Source organism: Haliotis asinina, chromosome 10, assembly GCF_037392515.1.
Source record: "Haliotis asinina isolate JCU_RB_2024 chromosome 10, JCU_Hal_asi_v2, whole genome shotgun sequence".
Classification (NCBI taxonomy): Eukaryota; Metazoa; Mollusca; class Gastropoda; order Lepetellida; family Haliotidae; genus Haliotis; species Haliotis asinina.
In genome coordinates, this window is record NC_090289.1 from 14,213,781 (window position 1) to 14,230,997 (window position 17,217).

At 39.3% G+C, this 17,217-nt stretch overlaps 1 protein-coding gene across 2 annotated transcripts; it reads left to right on the plus strand.

The window, feature by feature from the left end:
• The first annotated feature begins 7,597 nt into the window (after positions 1-7,597).
• LOC137297840 (CUB domain-containing protein 2-like) lies at positions 7,598-14,765 on the plus strand. 2 transcript variants are annotated; one of them, XM_067829801.1, is made up of 5 exons: positions 7,598-7,687; positions 8,352-8,435; positions 8,654-8,893; positions 11,521-11,618; positions 14,631-14,765. In XM_067829801.1, the coding sequence occupies exons 2-4, from the start codon at positions 8,375-8,377 to the stop codon at positions 11,616-11,618; spliced, it is 399 nt and encodes a 132-aa protein (XP_067685902.1). In that variant the 5' UTR covers positions 7,598-7,687; positions 8,352-8,374; the 3' UTR covers positions 14,631-14,765. The 2 variants fall into 2 exon arrangements, with proteins under 2 accessions (XP_067685902.1, XP_067685903.1); XM_067829802.1 differs by having other exon boundaries at positions 7,611-7,697.
• The last annotated feature ends 2,452 nt before the right edge of the window (positions 14,766-17,217 follow it).

Consider the following 17,217-nt stretch of genomic DNA (forward strand, 5'->3'; position numbering starts at 1 on the left):
GAGGTAACACCACTCATTCACATGCCTAGGATGAAAGGCTTCTTTACAGTCAAGTCGCGTTAATCCGACCTCCATTTAGCCAACAGTCGGCTTTATCCGATGCTTTTGTTTGCAACAAATTGAATAAACATAATTTAGTCTCAGTTACTTAGCCCAACAGCCTCATTAATCCGACAGTTTGCTGTGCAACAGATGATGTCTGTGTAACAAGACTTCACTGTATTTCTCTTTACTAACTTGTCTCTGTCAGTGTTGCAACATGTTTTTGTTCTTAGTTGTTAAGTAAGGTTTATTCTTACATCTGGACTTTACCAATGTTTGTATTACATGCTAGTTTTGTTGTTATTGTTACTGATAGTCTCAGTTTTCATTTTCTGTCTGAGATGTTAACTCTCAGAGAGAAAAGTAAATACATTTTATGTTCAGTAGCTCTGCTGACATTCCATAGCCTTAAACATGCAAGAGTTATGTCCCTTTACATTGTCACCCATGCCTTGTGATTTTCTCAGGGATACAGGCTGTTAGTTCCTGTGGGTGAACATATTAATTGATATGATTTCCATATTATGTCAAAATGTAATGTTATATCTTTTATATGTGAAAAGACAGTTGTTTATGTGCCAAATATTTGAATTCTTATGCAACATTGGGATGTGAGTCACTGTTCTGTTATATTTTAGAAATATTCAATGGTGTGCCAAATATTTCTTGTAATATTGTCTGGGTAGTATTTTATGCAGGAGTAGTTGATAGATTTGTTGCTATCCAGATAACTCAGGAGAGTGAATAGAATGTAGTATTTTCAGTTGCATATTACGCTGCTTTCTTTTAGTAAGAGAAGGCTTTCTATCCTAGGGCTTGGTTACATGAAGTTACAGTAACACTATGCATATGATGCCTGCATGTCTGTTAAAGTATGGGAATAGTGATCTTCTTAGCATGACAGAGTGGGTCTCTGAACCACATTTTTCTATAAACTTACAATGTTTTTACCATTTAAGAAATGTCAAATTAGCCTCATGTTAAATCTTGTTGGTTTTTCTCCAGTTCCATTTCATGACTGTAATTGCATTTTATTTGACCTTTAACAGTTCAGTCAAGTATGTAAAGTAGAAAGAACTGACAGACTCATTATTTTTCATATTGTCATGCTGTTTCCTTAAGAGCCTAAGACACATTTATTCTTTTCTGTTTCACTGAAGATCAGTAGGACTTATTGTCAGTGTCAAATTTAGAAGCATAATATTGATTCAATTATTTATATTTGAAACCTACTTCATGTCGAACCATTTTTTTCAAGGGCTCCACTTAGAAAATATAAGATATTGGAGCCCAGTGAAGAAAATGTTTGCATCATATCTGACATACCTCAACATGTACTTACCCAGATGTAATAGTCTCGGTGTGTGATGCTGTAAATCATCACTGAGACATAGGACAGCTTTAGATCATTATCTATGCTAATTGCTGATAATAAATGAAAGTTTAGTGCAAGAAAATAAAGGAGGATCTCACACTGGAAAATTAGTACTGACGAATTATTGGGAATGCAAGGAGTTTTGTGCAATTCTGTCTGCATATAGAACCTGTTTTGCTTAGCTAAAGGAATGGTAGGTGGAAGATCGTCCCAAGTTTTAAATCACTGTAACATGATCATTGAATTGTCATCCCTTTTTGTCTGGATAGTAATAATGGAGGCAAATTGTTTTATTTGGTTTTTATTACACAAACATTTCAAGGAATTTGTTTATATAATTTGCTAAAGTTAGAGAGCTAAGATAATTTGTCACATCTGCTGTATGTCAGGCATATCGTGAACATTTGTAACAGATGTCACTCAACGTGTTAATGTTTTGTGGGACTAAATCACAATAGGTCTGGTGTATTTTATCAAGTTACGAATGTAGCAAACACTTTGCTACAGAAGTTGATTGTGATGTAATGAGATGGTGACAATCTAATACCTAATTTGTTATTTTCCTGAACTATTTACTTTACTGCTTCGGTTACAGACTTGAGGAATATTTATTTATGCCGTTCAGATGAATTGATGTATAATTGATATAGGAGAGCATTTATGCAAAGTCAGGGTACATTAATGCAAGAGTCCAGGAGATTTAATAAAATCACCTGTTTATATTTCAGGAAGTTAAGTCCCAAGAAGAAATTAAGGGTCTGAATCTCAAATATTTATCATCACACAACCTATGGGAGTTCTGTTTACTTGTTATCATGGTTACCATGTCTTTTGTGTCATTTTTTCACTTACTGTCACTGTTTCCTTGACAGATTTTGTTTCGTGGTGTTTACAGGCAATTTTGTCTTTAACAGTGGATTGTGGATGTAATCTTTGAGGGCATTTAGAAGTGGAATGCAGGAGTTGAGGATGAGAACTTGTATACTGTGAATAATGCGACATTTCATCGCCTCACGAAGGATACTCTAGAAAACATCATGTTATTCACATTAAGGAAGTTGAAACCCATAGATCTTACTGTTTTGATGCATTATGGAACTTACATTTTTGTCTGTCGTCATTTTCATAATATTTTATACTTTAATAGTTTCATGTGATTTCGTCTTAGTTATTTGCCAAACAAATGTTTGTCAGAATTCATGCTTCTGTTGATCTAGTTGGAACCTCATACCAAACTTGTAGTCATTTCATATTTATGAGTGTGTCAAGGGTGGTTGACATGGCAGTGTTTTTCCCCCTCACCAGGTATTTAAGTTCTGATTTATGTGTGGATTGTGTAGTCTCATTGGCTTCTTATTACAAAGGTTATTCAGTTCCATTTCTTTCCATGTGAATGAGCCATTTGACCCCATGAATCTGCTCACTCTATCAACCACAGCTCCTGTACAGGCCACATTCATTTCTCTTGTACCCCTCAGTATTGCTGGAATATTGCTGAAAGAAGTGTAAGAGTTAACTCACTCACTCCAGTGCTCTCATTGGCTGACAGCACAGTTGGTCGTAAGGTTGGTTTTAAGAGCAGTGAGATTTGTTTGGTCCTGAATGGAACAATTTATGGTTGCTGTTTCTGTTTTCACTTGATCACTTTATTTTCATGAATTTCTAGTCGTTCACTTTGTTCATTCTGATATTTGTTTCAGTTCATGCAATGTTAATTATGTATAGCTCACCCAACTAAAATTTTTAGGATCTTTTAAAGCTGCAAGATTTGGGGAGCTGAAACATTTTAAGATATGGTGTCTCAGGAAAGTGCACAACATGTAAAAAAAATTATTTCTGCCATTTTTGGGTAACATAGATTTTTGATGGTTGATATGCTGCAAAATGGGATTTTCAGAATATTGCTGATATGCATATTTGTATTTTTCTTTTGTCTTTGACTTTCATGTAACCCAATTATATTAATTTTACATAATGCATATTAATAAAGCATTATGAACGTCTCCCCTGGAGGGAAAATGTCAAAATATGTGTTGACATGTGAAGGGAGACAATTATGTTACATATTTTTATATCAAGAGAATTTGTTTTTGTCAGCTCAAAAGTCAAGGCGAGAACTTTGTGTTGTGTTTGTTATGTGCATTATTTTTAGCCCTTAGAGAATTTCTTATTTGTTGAATTCATTGTTGGAATCAGTTTGTCATAAATAAACCATTTCGTCTGATATTTCTGATTTAGCATGTTTCACTTTTATTTCTTTTGAGAATTTCTGTCTCAGCATTTTCTCTTGACACATACACTGCAAAAAACAGAAGCTTAGTTGAAAAAATGGAAATATCTGATGGACGTTTGCTGATTTTCATACGAAATGAAACCAGCTATGAATTTCTTATGTCTGAATACATCGTGAAAGATTTGTGAGGGTAGAGTAAAACTTTGCAGAAATAGTGAAAAAGCACCAGTACAGCTATGTGTACAAAGGTGCGTGGCGTCACGCAAACCACACCGACGTGGATAGCGCATAAACACACACATGGCAGGAACGTGCAATTTGTTGTCACTATCACGCAGCAAGTGAACACGTGCTACGACTGAAAGAAGCTCAACTTAACCACGCCACGGGCCGTGTTTCCACTATCGCCATTACGTCAAAAGGTTGGACCCGTGATTAGACGCAGTGGTCAACACGTGACCTGCCCAGACCTATGGGGCCCCTTGTCGCAGTAGACTTCGTCTGCAAAAACAGGTCAGAAAATTATGTTAAGGATATGTTTCAAATATTGTAAATGAAAATATTGAGGCTATTAATCAAAAGTAGTCCCGTGGTGATATTGTTAGATTGTGTCTTCAGTAACCCATGCTTGTCGCAAAAGGCGACTACCAGGATCGAGTGTTTAGGCTCACTGACTCAGGTCATCGTATCCCAGATGCGTAGATCGATGTTCATGTTGTTGATCACTGGATTGTCTGGTCCAGAATCGATTATTTACAGACCGCCGAATTTATAGTTGGAATGTTGCTTATTGCGGCTTCAAATAACAAATTCACGAAAAACGTAATAAGTGTATGCACGCCTTCACTTCCCCCTGTTTCCAGCCGCAATATGGCCGGATTGTTGCCGAGTGCGTCGTAAATCTAAGCTCACTCATACATACATTTGTAGAGCGCTAGTATCCAGGGTTAGCTGCTCAAAAGTCATAGTGTCTTGAGATAATTAAAATGGTCACTGAAATGCCATAATGAAGAAGAACGTTTTAAGTTTAGATTTGAACGTTGGCAATATTTGCTTGGATCTTATGTCAGGTGGGCGACAGTTCCAGCGAAGGGGTCCTGCACGTTCAAAGCAGCGGTCACCAAACATTTTTGTAGGGGAGGTGGGTATAACTAGGAGAGACTTGAAGATGGGCGCAGTGTTCTAGGTGGGTGGTATCTGGTCAGAAGACTGGTGCTTTGTTGTGGAAGGGACAGGAACACCAGTACAAGTATCTTGTACTGTATCCGGTAGCGCACTAGCAGCCAGTGATGGTCTTGCGAGACTGGTTTTATGTGGTCGAATTTCCTCTTCTTGCTGACAACTCTGGCTGCGGTGTTCTACACTTGTTTCAGTTTCTTGATCGGGTGGTTGAGAAGCCCGAACAGAAGGGAGTTGCAGTGGTGCATGCGGGATGTTAGGTGAGCCTGGATGGGTGAGATGGCTGCATGCTGGTCGTGTTACCGCCTTATTAGCCCAAATATTATTTTATGTGGGCATAATTAGTCTGCAGATGGTATTAACTCAAGACTGTGATTGAAGTCAAATGTGACGGTCAAGTTACGAACTTCCTAGTGAAAATGTGAATGTGTCCAGTATGACAAGATAGAAGATGGTATCGTAGATGTATATGTTTTTGGCTGATGATCACCAGTTCAGACTGATCGTGATACCCTGATGTGTTCAACACAGTGATGGATTTGTTGATACGCTTTCATTGCTGAAGGCTGTTCCATAGGCTTGAAGGTGAGATAGAACTGCGTGTCGTCCGCGTATAGGTGAAATCTAAGTTAGTTACTGTCTCACTATGTCACCGAGTGGGGAGCTGTATACTGTGAACAATACAGGACTAAGCCTTGTGGGATGCCATGAGCTAGGTCCTTCTTGTCCAGCATGTGCCCGTCAATGCAGACTGATTGGTATCTTTCAGACACAATCCATTCAAATGCCTTGCCCGTTACTCCTAGCCTGTCCTGAAGTGTCTACCACGAAATGCCATGGCCTTTTGTGTCAAAGGCCCTGAAGAGATCCAACAACACAACAATTGCTGCTCTCCTCGTGTCCACCGCTCTCAGAAGATTGTGGACCTTAAGGAGTTCAGTTTCAGTGCTGCGAGCTGTGCGGTATGCTGATTGTAGGGTTCCGTACAAGTTGTTAGATGTCATGCGATGTTCCAAGCATGATGCGACCACCCGCTCAGTTTTGATAAGTAGACAATACAGGAAACTGGGCGATAGTTTCGGGAGGAACTTCTGATTCAAAGGGAGACATACTGACGGTGTGAGTGACAAGTTGGATTACCGAATCTAGTGGCTTCTTCGGCAACTATGCCGAGCAGACGTATCTACCGGATGTATATGTACCTGGAAACACCGCGTACAAAACAGGTACAGTCATTTGTGTACCGAGTGGCATACTTATATTGATATACACAACCAAGCACGCTTTTAAACACCGCGTTTAATAAATGATTCGATAGCAAGTATTGTTATTTCACAACTTTTTCCAAAGCGTCCATTGAAGCATTAAGAGCATACCAAGGGCATTTGACAATGGAACGTTCTGGTGGAACAAAGAGTATCCGGTGTCTTGGATATTTATCAAAATTACGTCAATTAGACATGTTGACAAACAGTCAATACGTCATTTTCAATAATACGTGCAATTATGCGACATATTGTGATGAAAGTAATGAAGGGGTTATGCTTGACCTTTATCCATGTATGTATGCGGATAACAGCTGGGGTATGTTCTGGCTGATTAACCCATATAGTTGTAATAACATTATATTGAATATCAATGTCTGAACAAACCTGGCGATTCTAGAATATCCCCAAATCGTGCCACGGCATAAACATCTCTATGCAAATTGATGCTAGCTGTCCTAGTATCAGATCCAAATTGCTGACGGCTATGTACAGGGCCGACATGCCAGTTCAAGTTGATTTGTGTTGAAAACCACATTCCTGGCATGAATTGCACAAAGCACAGAACACATTCTTCGCCAGTGTTGAGTTACACACAGAACGCATTCTTCGCCAGTGTTGAGTTACACACAGAACGCACATTCAGCACAAGTGAATGAGTGAATTTAGTTTTACGTCGCACTCACTAATATTCCAGTTATGTGGCGGCGGTCGGTCTATAAATAATGGAGGCTGGACCGGACAATCTAGTGATCAACAGCGTGAGCATCGATCTGCACAATATTGGGAACCGATGACGTGTGTCACCAAGTCAGCGAGCTTCACCATCCGATCCCATTAGTCGCCTCTTACACACCGAACATCATTCATCACAAGAGATGCACAACACACAAAACACATTCATCATAAGAGGTAAACAACACACACAGCCCATTCATCACAAGAATTGAGTAACACTCATTCTTCACAAGAGATACTCAACACACAGAATACATTCATCAAAAGAGATGAATAGAACATCATTTACCACAAGAGATGCACAACACATTCATCACAAGAGATGCACAACACAACAGAATACATTCATCAAAAGAGATGCACAGCAAACAGAACATCATTTACCACAAGAGATGCACAACACAAAAACATTCATCAGAAGAGATGCACAACACAGACCACATTTATCGCAAGAGCACAACACACAGCACATACCTTCACAAGAGATGCACAACACACATTCATCGCATGAGTTGCACAACACACAGCACATATTCATCGCAGGAGATGCAAAACGCACAGACTACATTCTTAGCAAGAGCTGCCCACCACTGAGGACTCACATTCTTGATGAGAGTTGCACAACCGCAGAGAGCACACTTGCATGACAAACTTCAGGCCCAAATGCTTGTTACACACGTCCAGCTCAGACTCAAATCCTTATCAAGTTTTCTCTGAAACAATCAATGGTGTAACACTGGACGAGCCCAAACTCCCGGCATGCCTATCGACACCATCTGTGCATGGAAAGAATTCGTCATTAGAAGCTGCCCCTTTGCCTTGCTGTAATCACGTCTTGGCGGCTGAGACCCACGGGTAACTATTGGTACATGAAGACTCACATACGCTGTTATTAAGAAACATGCCATTGGTTTAATCATACGTCAAGTTTTCAGATGTCACTTTTTCATCGAGTGCTTTCTTTGATGGCTTTTCCGAAACGAGATTACCACATGTTCAATGTTTATTACTAAGACCTATATATTCGCTCAACATATTTTATGAGTTAGCATCGCTGTAACGTCTAATACCTAGACCTTAAATAATCATTTGACTTTATTTGTGAAAGACATCCTCTTAAGCTAAATAGGTAGGGTTACAAATAATGAATTTATTATTATCTGTAAATATGACTTTTCGCAAGAAGTGGCTTAAACGGTGCTAAGTACCAAAATAGAATCTATATTGTTAGGATACCGACGAAATGTTACACATGCAGAATATACTGGAGTAGTCTGTCGTACAAACCCTGAAGTATGAATATCCAAGAAAGCCCACGCAAGTATAGAAAATGTGGCAAGTCTAGATTTCCATAGCTTCAGGAAAATGAAGAAAGTTTCAGGGCTCCATTTCATTATATTATTTTTTTTACTATGAACGTTTATCAGTAAAATATGTTCATTTCAGAGACTAGCAGTTAGTCTAATACTAGAGGTTATGACATAAAGACAATAAATCTTGTCGTGCCATTCATATTCAGCGAACCTGTGGATTTTTCAAGAAATGAATGTCAACGTACTACTTCTGTGCCTCCTGTTGGGAGTAGACCAAGGATATGCCACGGGTGAGTAATGAGTGCGTGTTGAACTCGGATCCGTTTATTTACTACAAAATATAATTTAATAAACTCTTAATGAATAAAGAAAATATTTATTTTTGATTCGATGTCAATGATTATATAGCCCATTATTAAACAACACTCCAATATCATATGTGCGACATAACTGAAATTGAATACCGAGTATATTTACCAGCTGAAGGAAACGAGACGTTGTTGTTTAGATACACATGTGGAGAAAGTTGGAGAGTTACATGGGTACCTGAAAACCCCAAACTACCCCAACAACTACGACAACAACTACGAAGGGATCTGGGAGCTTGACCTACCAGTGATAGACAAGGCTTATACTCTAGTTCTGATCATTGACCAGATGGACATCGAGGGATCACCTCCACACTGCTTCGATTACATCAAAGTGAACCATCAGAAATACTGTGGAACATCACCCATGACAATCAGAGGTAATCTCTGCGACTGGTTGATTAAATCTGTGTCTAGGTGATTCTTTCGACATGCTTTTCACGCACATTTCAGTTAACAACAAAGACAAAAATAATGGCATTGTGGTACACGTCAAAAAACGCCTTCTACCCGGTTCACATTTGATCTGCGATGAGTCTACGGCATCCGCAGACTGCTCGTAGTTCCATTTCCGTTCAGTCACCGCGCGGCGGCAGATGGCGGCCGTACTATTACTGCACGATTCTACGGGCTTCGTTGCCCCTACGAGTTGTCAAACAGCGGAGTTCGACAAATTTGGAAAAATCGTAAGCCCGTACCATTGCACGGGCAACACACGGAGGCCGTACGATATTTTGAAAACTGAAGGATCGAGGGATATCCGCACGGCCATCGCACGGCTAACGACCGATAACCGTGCGTCATCTGTACGATCTCAGTACGATTTCTGTGCACCCTCCGTGTAGGTTTGCCGAGGCCCCTACTCAAGGACATCGCACTATGCAATGTGAACACAAACGTCGTAGTCCGTGGTCATCCACAATCGTACAGAAAATCGCAGACTACTTTAACCTACGGCGCCCATGGCAAACGCTTTACATGGAATGTGTCTGGAAATGAAGACATATCTGCGCATGGCATCATGTGCTAACATGATGTCGCAAATATATCGTAGTCGTGTTGTCGGTCCTGATGAGATGTCCCTCGGACAGACAAACTCAAATCATATTTCATAACCGTATGAAAGACACTTGTCTGTATACAGTGGTGAATACATGTATGGTGAATACATGTATGTACATCTTAAAGTAGTACATCACTTCGAACATTATTTGCATTAAATCATTCCAATATTTATCCAATTGTTTCTCATTTCATAACTGTGAGATACACATCTACATAGACAGAAATATTGTAAATGTATACAGATTAATGTCATGACAATGTATTTTATGCAGAATTAGTCAGAAATGCCAAGAGTCATCTTAAATCCATAGCTTTCAACTGTACACTTACATCTAACGCCGACCATATCCTCTTGGTAATTTTCAACCTTAAAGATCTCGTCCTCAGTCGAATCAACATAGTATTACATGTATAATCTGCTAGACGGGCGAAATATTATTCACTTAGGCTTTTAAATTGTCTATATATTCGTGCTGTATTACAAGAATGATGATCCATATCGGTTGCAACTTCTTTAAAAACATTTATCTCTAATACTAGGAATCCAGGGTCCCGTTTCACAAAATCGCGTAAGCCCAAGATTTCGTTACTTTCTTGGAAGCATTGGTACCGCCTATACTATAACATAGGAGGTTCAAATGCTACGAGAAACGTTGCGAGATCTTAGGCTTATGAGAGCTTTGTGAAATGGGGACCACATTCATGTTAATACTCTTAAGTGTACTCTATAGATGAATGCCCATATTTATCTTAGTACATAACATATCATGGGGATTTTATCATTTTGCATTGCGGCAAGTGTAAGTCAGTATTTTACACAGCGAAAATATATATATATATATATATATATATATATATATATATATATATATATATATATATATATATATATATATATATATATATATATATATATATATATGAAGGTGAATGGCCACGTTAACCATACACAGCTAAATCCGATGTCTTGGGACCAACGTTGAGTAATATCTTGCAGTGAACAGTTTCTGTCCTGTCAAATCTGCTTAGACCCAACACGTAAGAGTCATATAATATATAGAAATGTCTGTGTTTGTGTGTCGAAAATCTTTTCAAACACGGATGGGAGAATTCGAACCAACCACGTTTATACAAATCAAGGATGGTTTCCTTTAGCGCTCGGGATCCATTTACAGACCGTGGGCTCCTTTCACGAAGCAATCTTTAATACAGTTAAGCTTAACTCCCATTCTTTAACATTGCACTTAGTAAAATGTTAAAGAATGTGTGTTAACCTTAGAAAGCCCCAGATCCTGAATGTATACTCATGGAAACGAATAAGGGAAAGTGCACGTGTTCCTTTAACTTATCCAGGTTTCTTTACAAGGCACGTGGGAGAAGTTCTGGATATACAAGGAACACTTGCACTTTCATGTGTACCCTTATTCGTTTTCGTGAGTATATGTATTCATTTTACTCGAGAAGATACCTGCTGTTATGAACTTTTGAACTCCATATAGCCATTTTCGTTCCCAGAAACTCCACCTCTTCTGACCCCTGAAGGTCCTGGGTAGAAGCCTTTAGCCCCCCTTGTTTGACTATGCTTGTCGTAAGAGGTGACTAACGGGATCGGGTGGTCAGACTCGTTGACTTGGTTGATACATCATCGGTTCCCAAATGCACAGATCGATGCTCAAGTTGTTGATCAATGGATTGTCTGGTCCAGACTCGATTATTTACAGACCGCCGCCATGTAGCTGGAATATTGCTGAGTGCGGCGTACACCTAACTCACTCACTCACTCCATCTCCTCAATATTTGTCTTGTATACATTTACAGTTATACCCTATGCAGAATGTACTCAAGGTGAAAAGGTGTTTGTGATACTCGCACTTTGTGTGATTCGTTAACTGCTGGCTCATATCGAGGAAACATGAATAACTATGAACCATCTTCTTTTCAGTGCCTGACATCGTTGGGGGTCTGATTATTGACTTCCACTCCGACATGAGTGAGAAGCGAAAAGGTTTCAAGGCACATTATGAATTTGTTCAACAATAGGTAAGGAGATACAAACGCGCTGTTTTTGAGCTCCCTTATCTTGCTATACTTTTTATCTTCCAGGGCGTTGGAGTAGCCTAGCGGTTAAAGCGCTCGGTCGTTACGCCGAAGAACCGGTTTCGATTCCCCACACGTGTAGGATGTGTGAAGCCCATATCTGGTGTTCCCTGTCGTGATATTGCATCAATGCTGCTAAACTCTCTTTACTTTCCCTTTTCTGAGTATCCTCTTTCTCTCATCTGCCAATGCTACTCCACTGTCTTCATTTCATGTAATACGCCTCTTGTTCCATCTGTATGTTCTTCTCTGACCTCTGTCGATAGAGTCTTCTCTTCCACCGCTATACACTGTTTCCTATCATTAAGCCTACATTCTTCATTCCCCTAGTGACCCGAGAAGATCCTTTTGTTAGAACTTAAATTCAGCGAGCCACGTTTGTCGTTAGAGGCGACCAACGGGATCAGGAGGTTTGGCTCGCTGACTTTGATGACACACGTCATCGTGTCGTAATTGAGATTCGTGAGATGCTCATGCTATTATTCACTGACTTGTCTGGTCCAGCCTGGATTATATACAGCTGGAAGGTTGCTGAGTGCCCCGGGATGTTACAGAACCTGACCAGAGCATTAATCCACAATGCAGATGTTTCTGAAATGAAAACATGCCTATGAAGATCCCAGTTAGAATTTGTCCTCATCAACTCATGCTTGTCGTAAGAAACAACCGACGGGATCGGGTGGTACCTGGTCAGGCTCATGCTGCTGATCACTGGATTGTCTGGTTCAGACAAGATCATTTACAAACCATCGCCGTATAGCTGTGATATTGCTGAGTTGAGCGTTAAACAAACAGAACATTCTACAGCATGAAACTGACCGAAGCTTCATAAAATACCCCAGATAGCCCCAGATTACCAACTGGTCATTTGTCTTTGTATCGACTGTTACTTCTCAGTTAAATGTATATAATTGAACTCTTTTCTAAGATGATAACCTATGTGTGTTTTGTTTATTATGTATGCAGACATACATGTATGTTGATAATGAAACAAAGTTTCTCGCGATGTTGATTTATTGAGAATTCTTTCTAAAATAAACCCAAACGTTTATTAACCTGTTCACATATACCTTCCTTCCGCCATCACTTTTTCTTAACTTCTTCCTGCCAAAATTGTATTTATTTTCCATACAATCGTTTTATCGCAGTATGCACTTTCTATGATGTAAATACCTCCTAGTCTGTTTTTTTAACTATCTGCTGTTTTATACACTTCAGTATGAACACTCTTTTCTTTCTTCATTCATTTCTCACCCTCTCCAGACACACATTTATTCTTCTATACACACTTTATTTTCGTTCTCTTTGTTTACAAGGGCCGAAGGGGTGGCCTTATGGTTAAAGCGTTCGCTCGTCACGCTGAAGACCTGGGTTCGAATTCTCACATGGATACAGTGTGTGAAGCCCATTTCTGGTGTCCCCCGTGTGATATTACTGGAATATTGATAAAAGCGGAGTAAACCCATACTCACTCACTCTTAATATCCAGATATAACATTAGTCAGTGAGTGAGTGAGTGAGTTTAGTTTTACACCGCACTCAGCAATATTCCATCTATATGGCGGCGGTCTGTCAATAATCTGACCAGACAATCCAGTGATCAACAACATGAGCATCGATCTGTGCAATTAGGAACCGATGACACGTGTCAACCAAGTCAGTGAGCCTGACCACCCGATCCCGTTAGTCGCCTCTTACGACAAGCACAGTCGCCTTTTATGGCAAGCAGGGGTTCCTGAAGGCCTATTCTATCCCAGGACCTTTACGGGTCCAAACATAACATGAACATGTATTAGAAGCGTATATTTCTGTCTTAATATATATGTGATACATTCCCCTGTGTATAAATGTGTTTTTTTCGTCCACTACCCACACTTTTTAATCTTCCTGACCAATGAAGGTCAGGGTTAGAATATTAGTCTTCAGTGACCCATGCTTGTCCTAAAGGCGTCTAGCGGAGTCGGGTGGTCAGGCTCGCTGACTTGGTTGACAAGTCATCGTATCCCAATTTCGCAGATAGAGACTCATGCTGTTGATCACTGGATTGTCTGGTCTAGACTCGATTATTTACAGACCGCTGCCATGTAGCCGGAACATTGGAGTGCGGTGTAAAACTGAACTGTCCCACTTTTACTCTGCCTCTATACGTACATTCTTTAATTATACATTGAATTTCCTTACGACCAATATACACAGATTCCTTACCGCATCGATAACATAAGATATGATAAGACAAGATAAGATTTTATTATCTAGAAGGAAATTTTGGTTTCATCGTAAAACACATGAGGCAAAACAAAAGAAGATATCATATTTCAGAAAGCACTGAGATAGTAAACAAATAAATAGATAACATATTATGTGCTTCCCCGTCCCTATTCTAATGCATTCATTACGTCTCCACATTCTTTACGTCCTATGAACACACACTAGGTAATACTCTAAGTATCTTTACGATATTATTTCCTTGACTTTTCCAGTATCCTTGTCGCTGCTATCCATACACTATTCTATTCTTCTATACATCTACTGCTTGACAAGTAATAGATGAGACAGCGCAGTGAACCCGTTTGTGACAAGCAGGCGGAGCAAGTAATCTGGATGAATACACTTGGTTGCTAAAGGTAGACTGGCAATTAAGCACGTGCAATACATGCTGACCGTAGCGTGAAATCAATACCGTTACTGCTTAACGCGTGTTTCGTAGAGCGCAGCAAGACACCATCACGACACTCACCAGAAATTAAACTTTTCAATATTTAGACGACAACCTGAATATTAGACTTGTTTCAAATGGAATGTTCTGGAGGGCGTTCCCGTATATGCAAATTGGGGTCACTTGTCAGGTCGTGGCTTATCTGATACTTGTGAAGTAGTAGATGTGTTGAATTTGACCTCGATTCAAACCCTCTTTACTTTCAAAATCCTTTATCAATATGAATACTTTCCTTTCAGCTTTGTCCATCGAGCCTATTTTATGATAATTTCCAGTTGACACATTGAAGGAGGGGAGTTGCGTCACGCTCTCGCAAGGCTATCGATTTGCCGCATCCCGGGGTCGAATCTGAGTATTAAAATACATTGAACTTCTTAGTGTCGTTTTTCAGTGGTGTACTACATATTGTGATTACACAATTAGTGGAAGTCGCGGTGGTTGAGCCGGCTAGGTGGCTAATTTTGTGTGCTGGCGATTAAGTGCCTGACTCTGAAGGTGTGGGTTCGAATTCCGGATGGGACTCAACCAAAAAAAGTACTCGAATTTGTACTTTACTAAGAAAGTAAAATCCCATATATGACGCATGTAACTACAGATTGGTGAAACGATCGAATAATACTTTATCTACGTTGTGGACTGACCATCGGTGACCACATGACAGCATAATTCAGGATCTCTCTATGGACACTACTTCTCTGTTTACAGTCCCAGTTTTGACAATGAAGTTTCCCACTTCTGCAATTGATCTGCCAGGAGTCCCAATTTTGACAGTTAGCTTACCGTCGTCCGATTTGTGACAGTCCTCGGCTCGCACATGTTAATTAATCCCTGATTAGCCAGTGTTTGTGGGAGCAGCTGTAACAGAAGCTCCGGATTGAACTTCAGAATGGTACAATTCTTGTTATCAGTTCGTCTCAGATACCTATGTCCATCCAGCACCAAATCTGCTCCTGCACAACAGTGTGAACATGCCAATTTAATTTAACAGTCATTTGTTACTTTTCTACATCCATGCAATATGGCCTTCTATCGTTACCACGTTCTTCCACAAACCTTTCCTACTCTGTTCATTACACCTTTTGCTTCCTGTTTTATTCATTATTTTCCCTTTATCCAAATATTACTTTTCTTTTATCGACATATTGTTCTCTTGGTTTTATTGACATAGTATTCTCTTGTCTTTCCCTTAGTACTACGCATTAGTCATTACATTATCCTATGGCACTGTCCATAATTTCTTTCTTCGTTTTAACATGTATGGTTGTAATTCCCAACAAGCACTTGTAACACTACGCAACTCCTTTTCCGCGCAAGGACGTCGTACTGCGTGCTCTGTCGCACAGCGAACTCTTAACAAACGGAAACTTGGAAATCGAGGAATTCTCAAAACGAGGCTCTGCCGCTGGAAAGCTTTGGTGGTCTGGTACGGAAATGATATTGTATCAATCCCATTGTGCGTTACAGGCCTACACTGAATGAGAGCGATAAGGACATAACAGGTGTAACCAATGAGACAGATACATTGTGAATCATTTTACGACCTCATCAAACGGGGGCAGTTTGTGATTTCTTTGTTACGGTATGCTGCCTAAACGTCAACATAAAATATAGAAATTCGATGATATAAAAGTTTAAAATAAAATTCCATTCATTGTCTTATGAAACAGGAAATTGGAATTCAGTGTAACCAGAGTTGTTTATGGTGTCTATTTCACTATCACATGAGAAAATTCGGATCGTCTAAAAAGTAGGGCTTAATAGGTTAATGTCTGTTTCGGTATGTCAGTACTTGTAACAGGTTCTTTTACCGTTACAAAAGTTTACTACAAACATTTAATTAGTTACAACTGACAATCGCATCTTTGTACTAATAATATTTGCCTTTGAAATTACATCTATATTCATTTATCCTTAAGTAATGACCATGAACAATTCCTCATAAAACAGTGCACCATTCTTGAACAACGACCATGTTTCAATATACGAGCGTCCTTAACATTAAGTATGCCCGTAGCTGTTTCTTACACGATGTACGATAAATTTACATGAAGATTATACTTATATTTGAGCAATGATATATTTGACAAATAAATATGATTGGACTAGTTCAAAATATGTAAATATTAAAGCACGAAAAGACCATGTGACTGAAAGCACTGAGACTGACTAGGGTGCGTGAAATCTATACGTGTACTAGCTGTACTGAACTGTGTGACGGCATGCTAGTGAGCCGTTCGGCCTTTCTATACTGCTTATTTTATATTTTAACTGTGTAAACAGTAACCGTTGCATTGTTGCACAGATTCTACAGTGGTAGCATTTATTTGTTAAGCCCGCTGACGTGCTTTAAACTGATGAAGTAAGGGAAGTCACTACGTGCATTATAACAACTGTCGAAGCTGTTAACTGGCTGAATATACACTGGACAAAAATAGTTAGGGATATATGTAAATTTTGATATTATGAATAATGAAGTATTCATTCATTTACATACTGATATAATATCAGTCATATAAATGCAAATATTCCTAAAGTATTTGGTCCAATATAGAACGTTATGAAGGAAATGTCTGTAAGAACCACGTTTCTTTATGAACTAGCCACCAATACACATACACTAAGTGTCGTAGCTTCCAGGTGATTACTGTTTACCGTATAGTTTCCGAATTCATAATTCACGAACGTGAAGGACAATATCAAATGGACATTATACATTCACATAGGCATTGCACATTTCGTAACTTGTTCAAAATTTAAGACATATACTTGCAGACACAAGCCTTACGTGTAAACCACACTTGTGAGTCGAATTGGATGTTTAAGTTA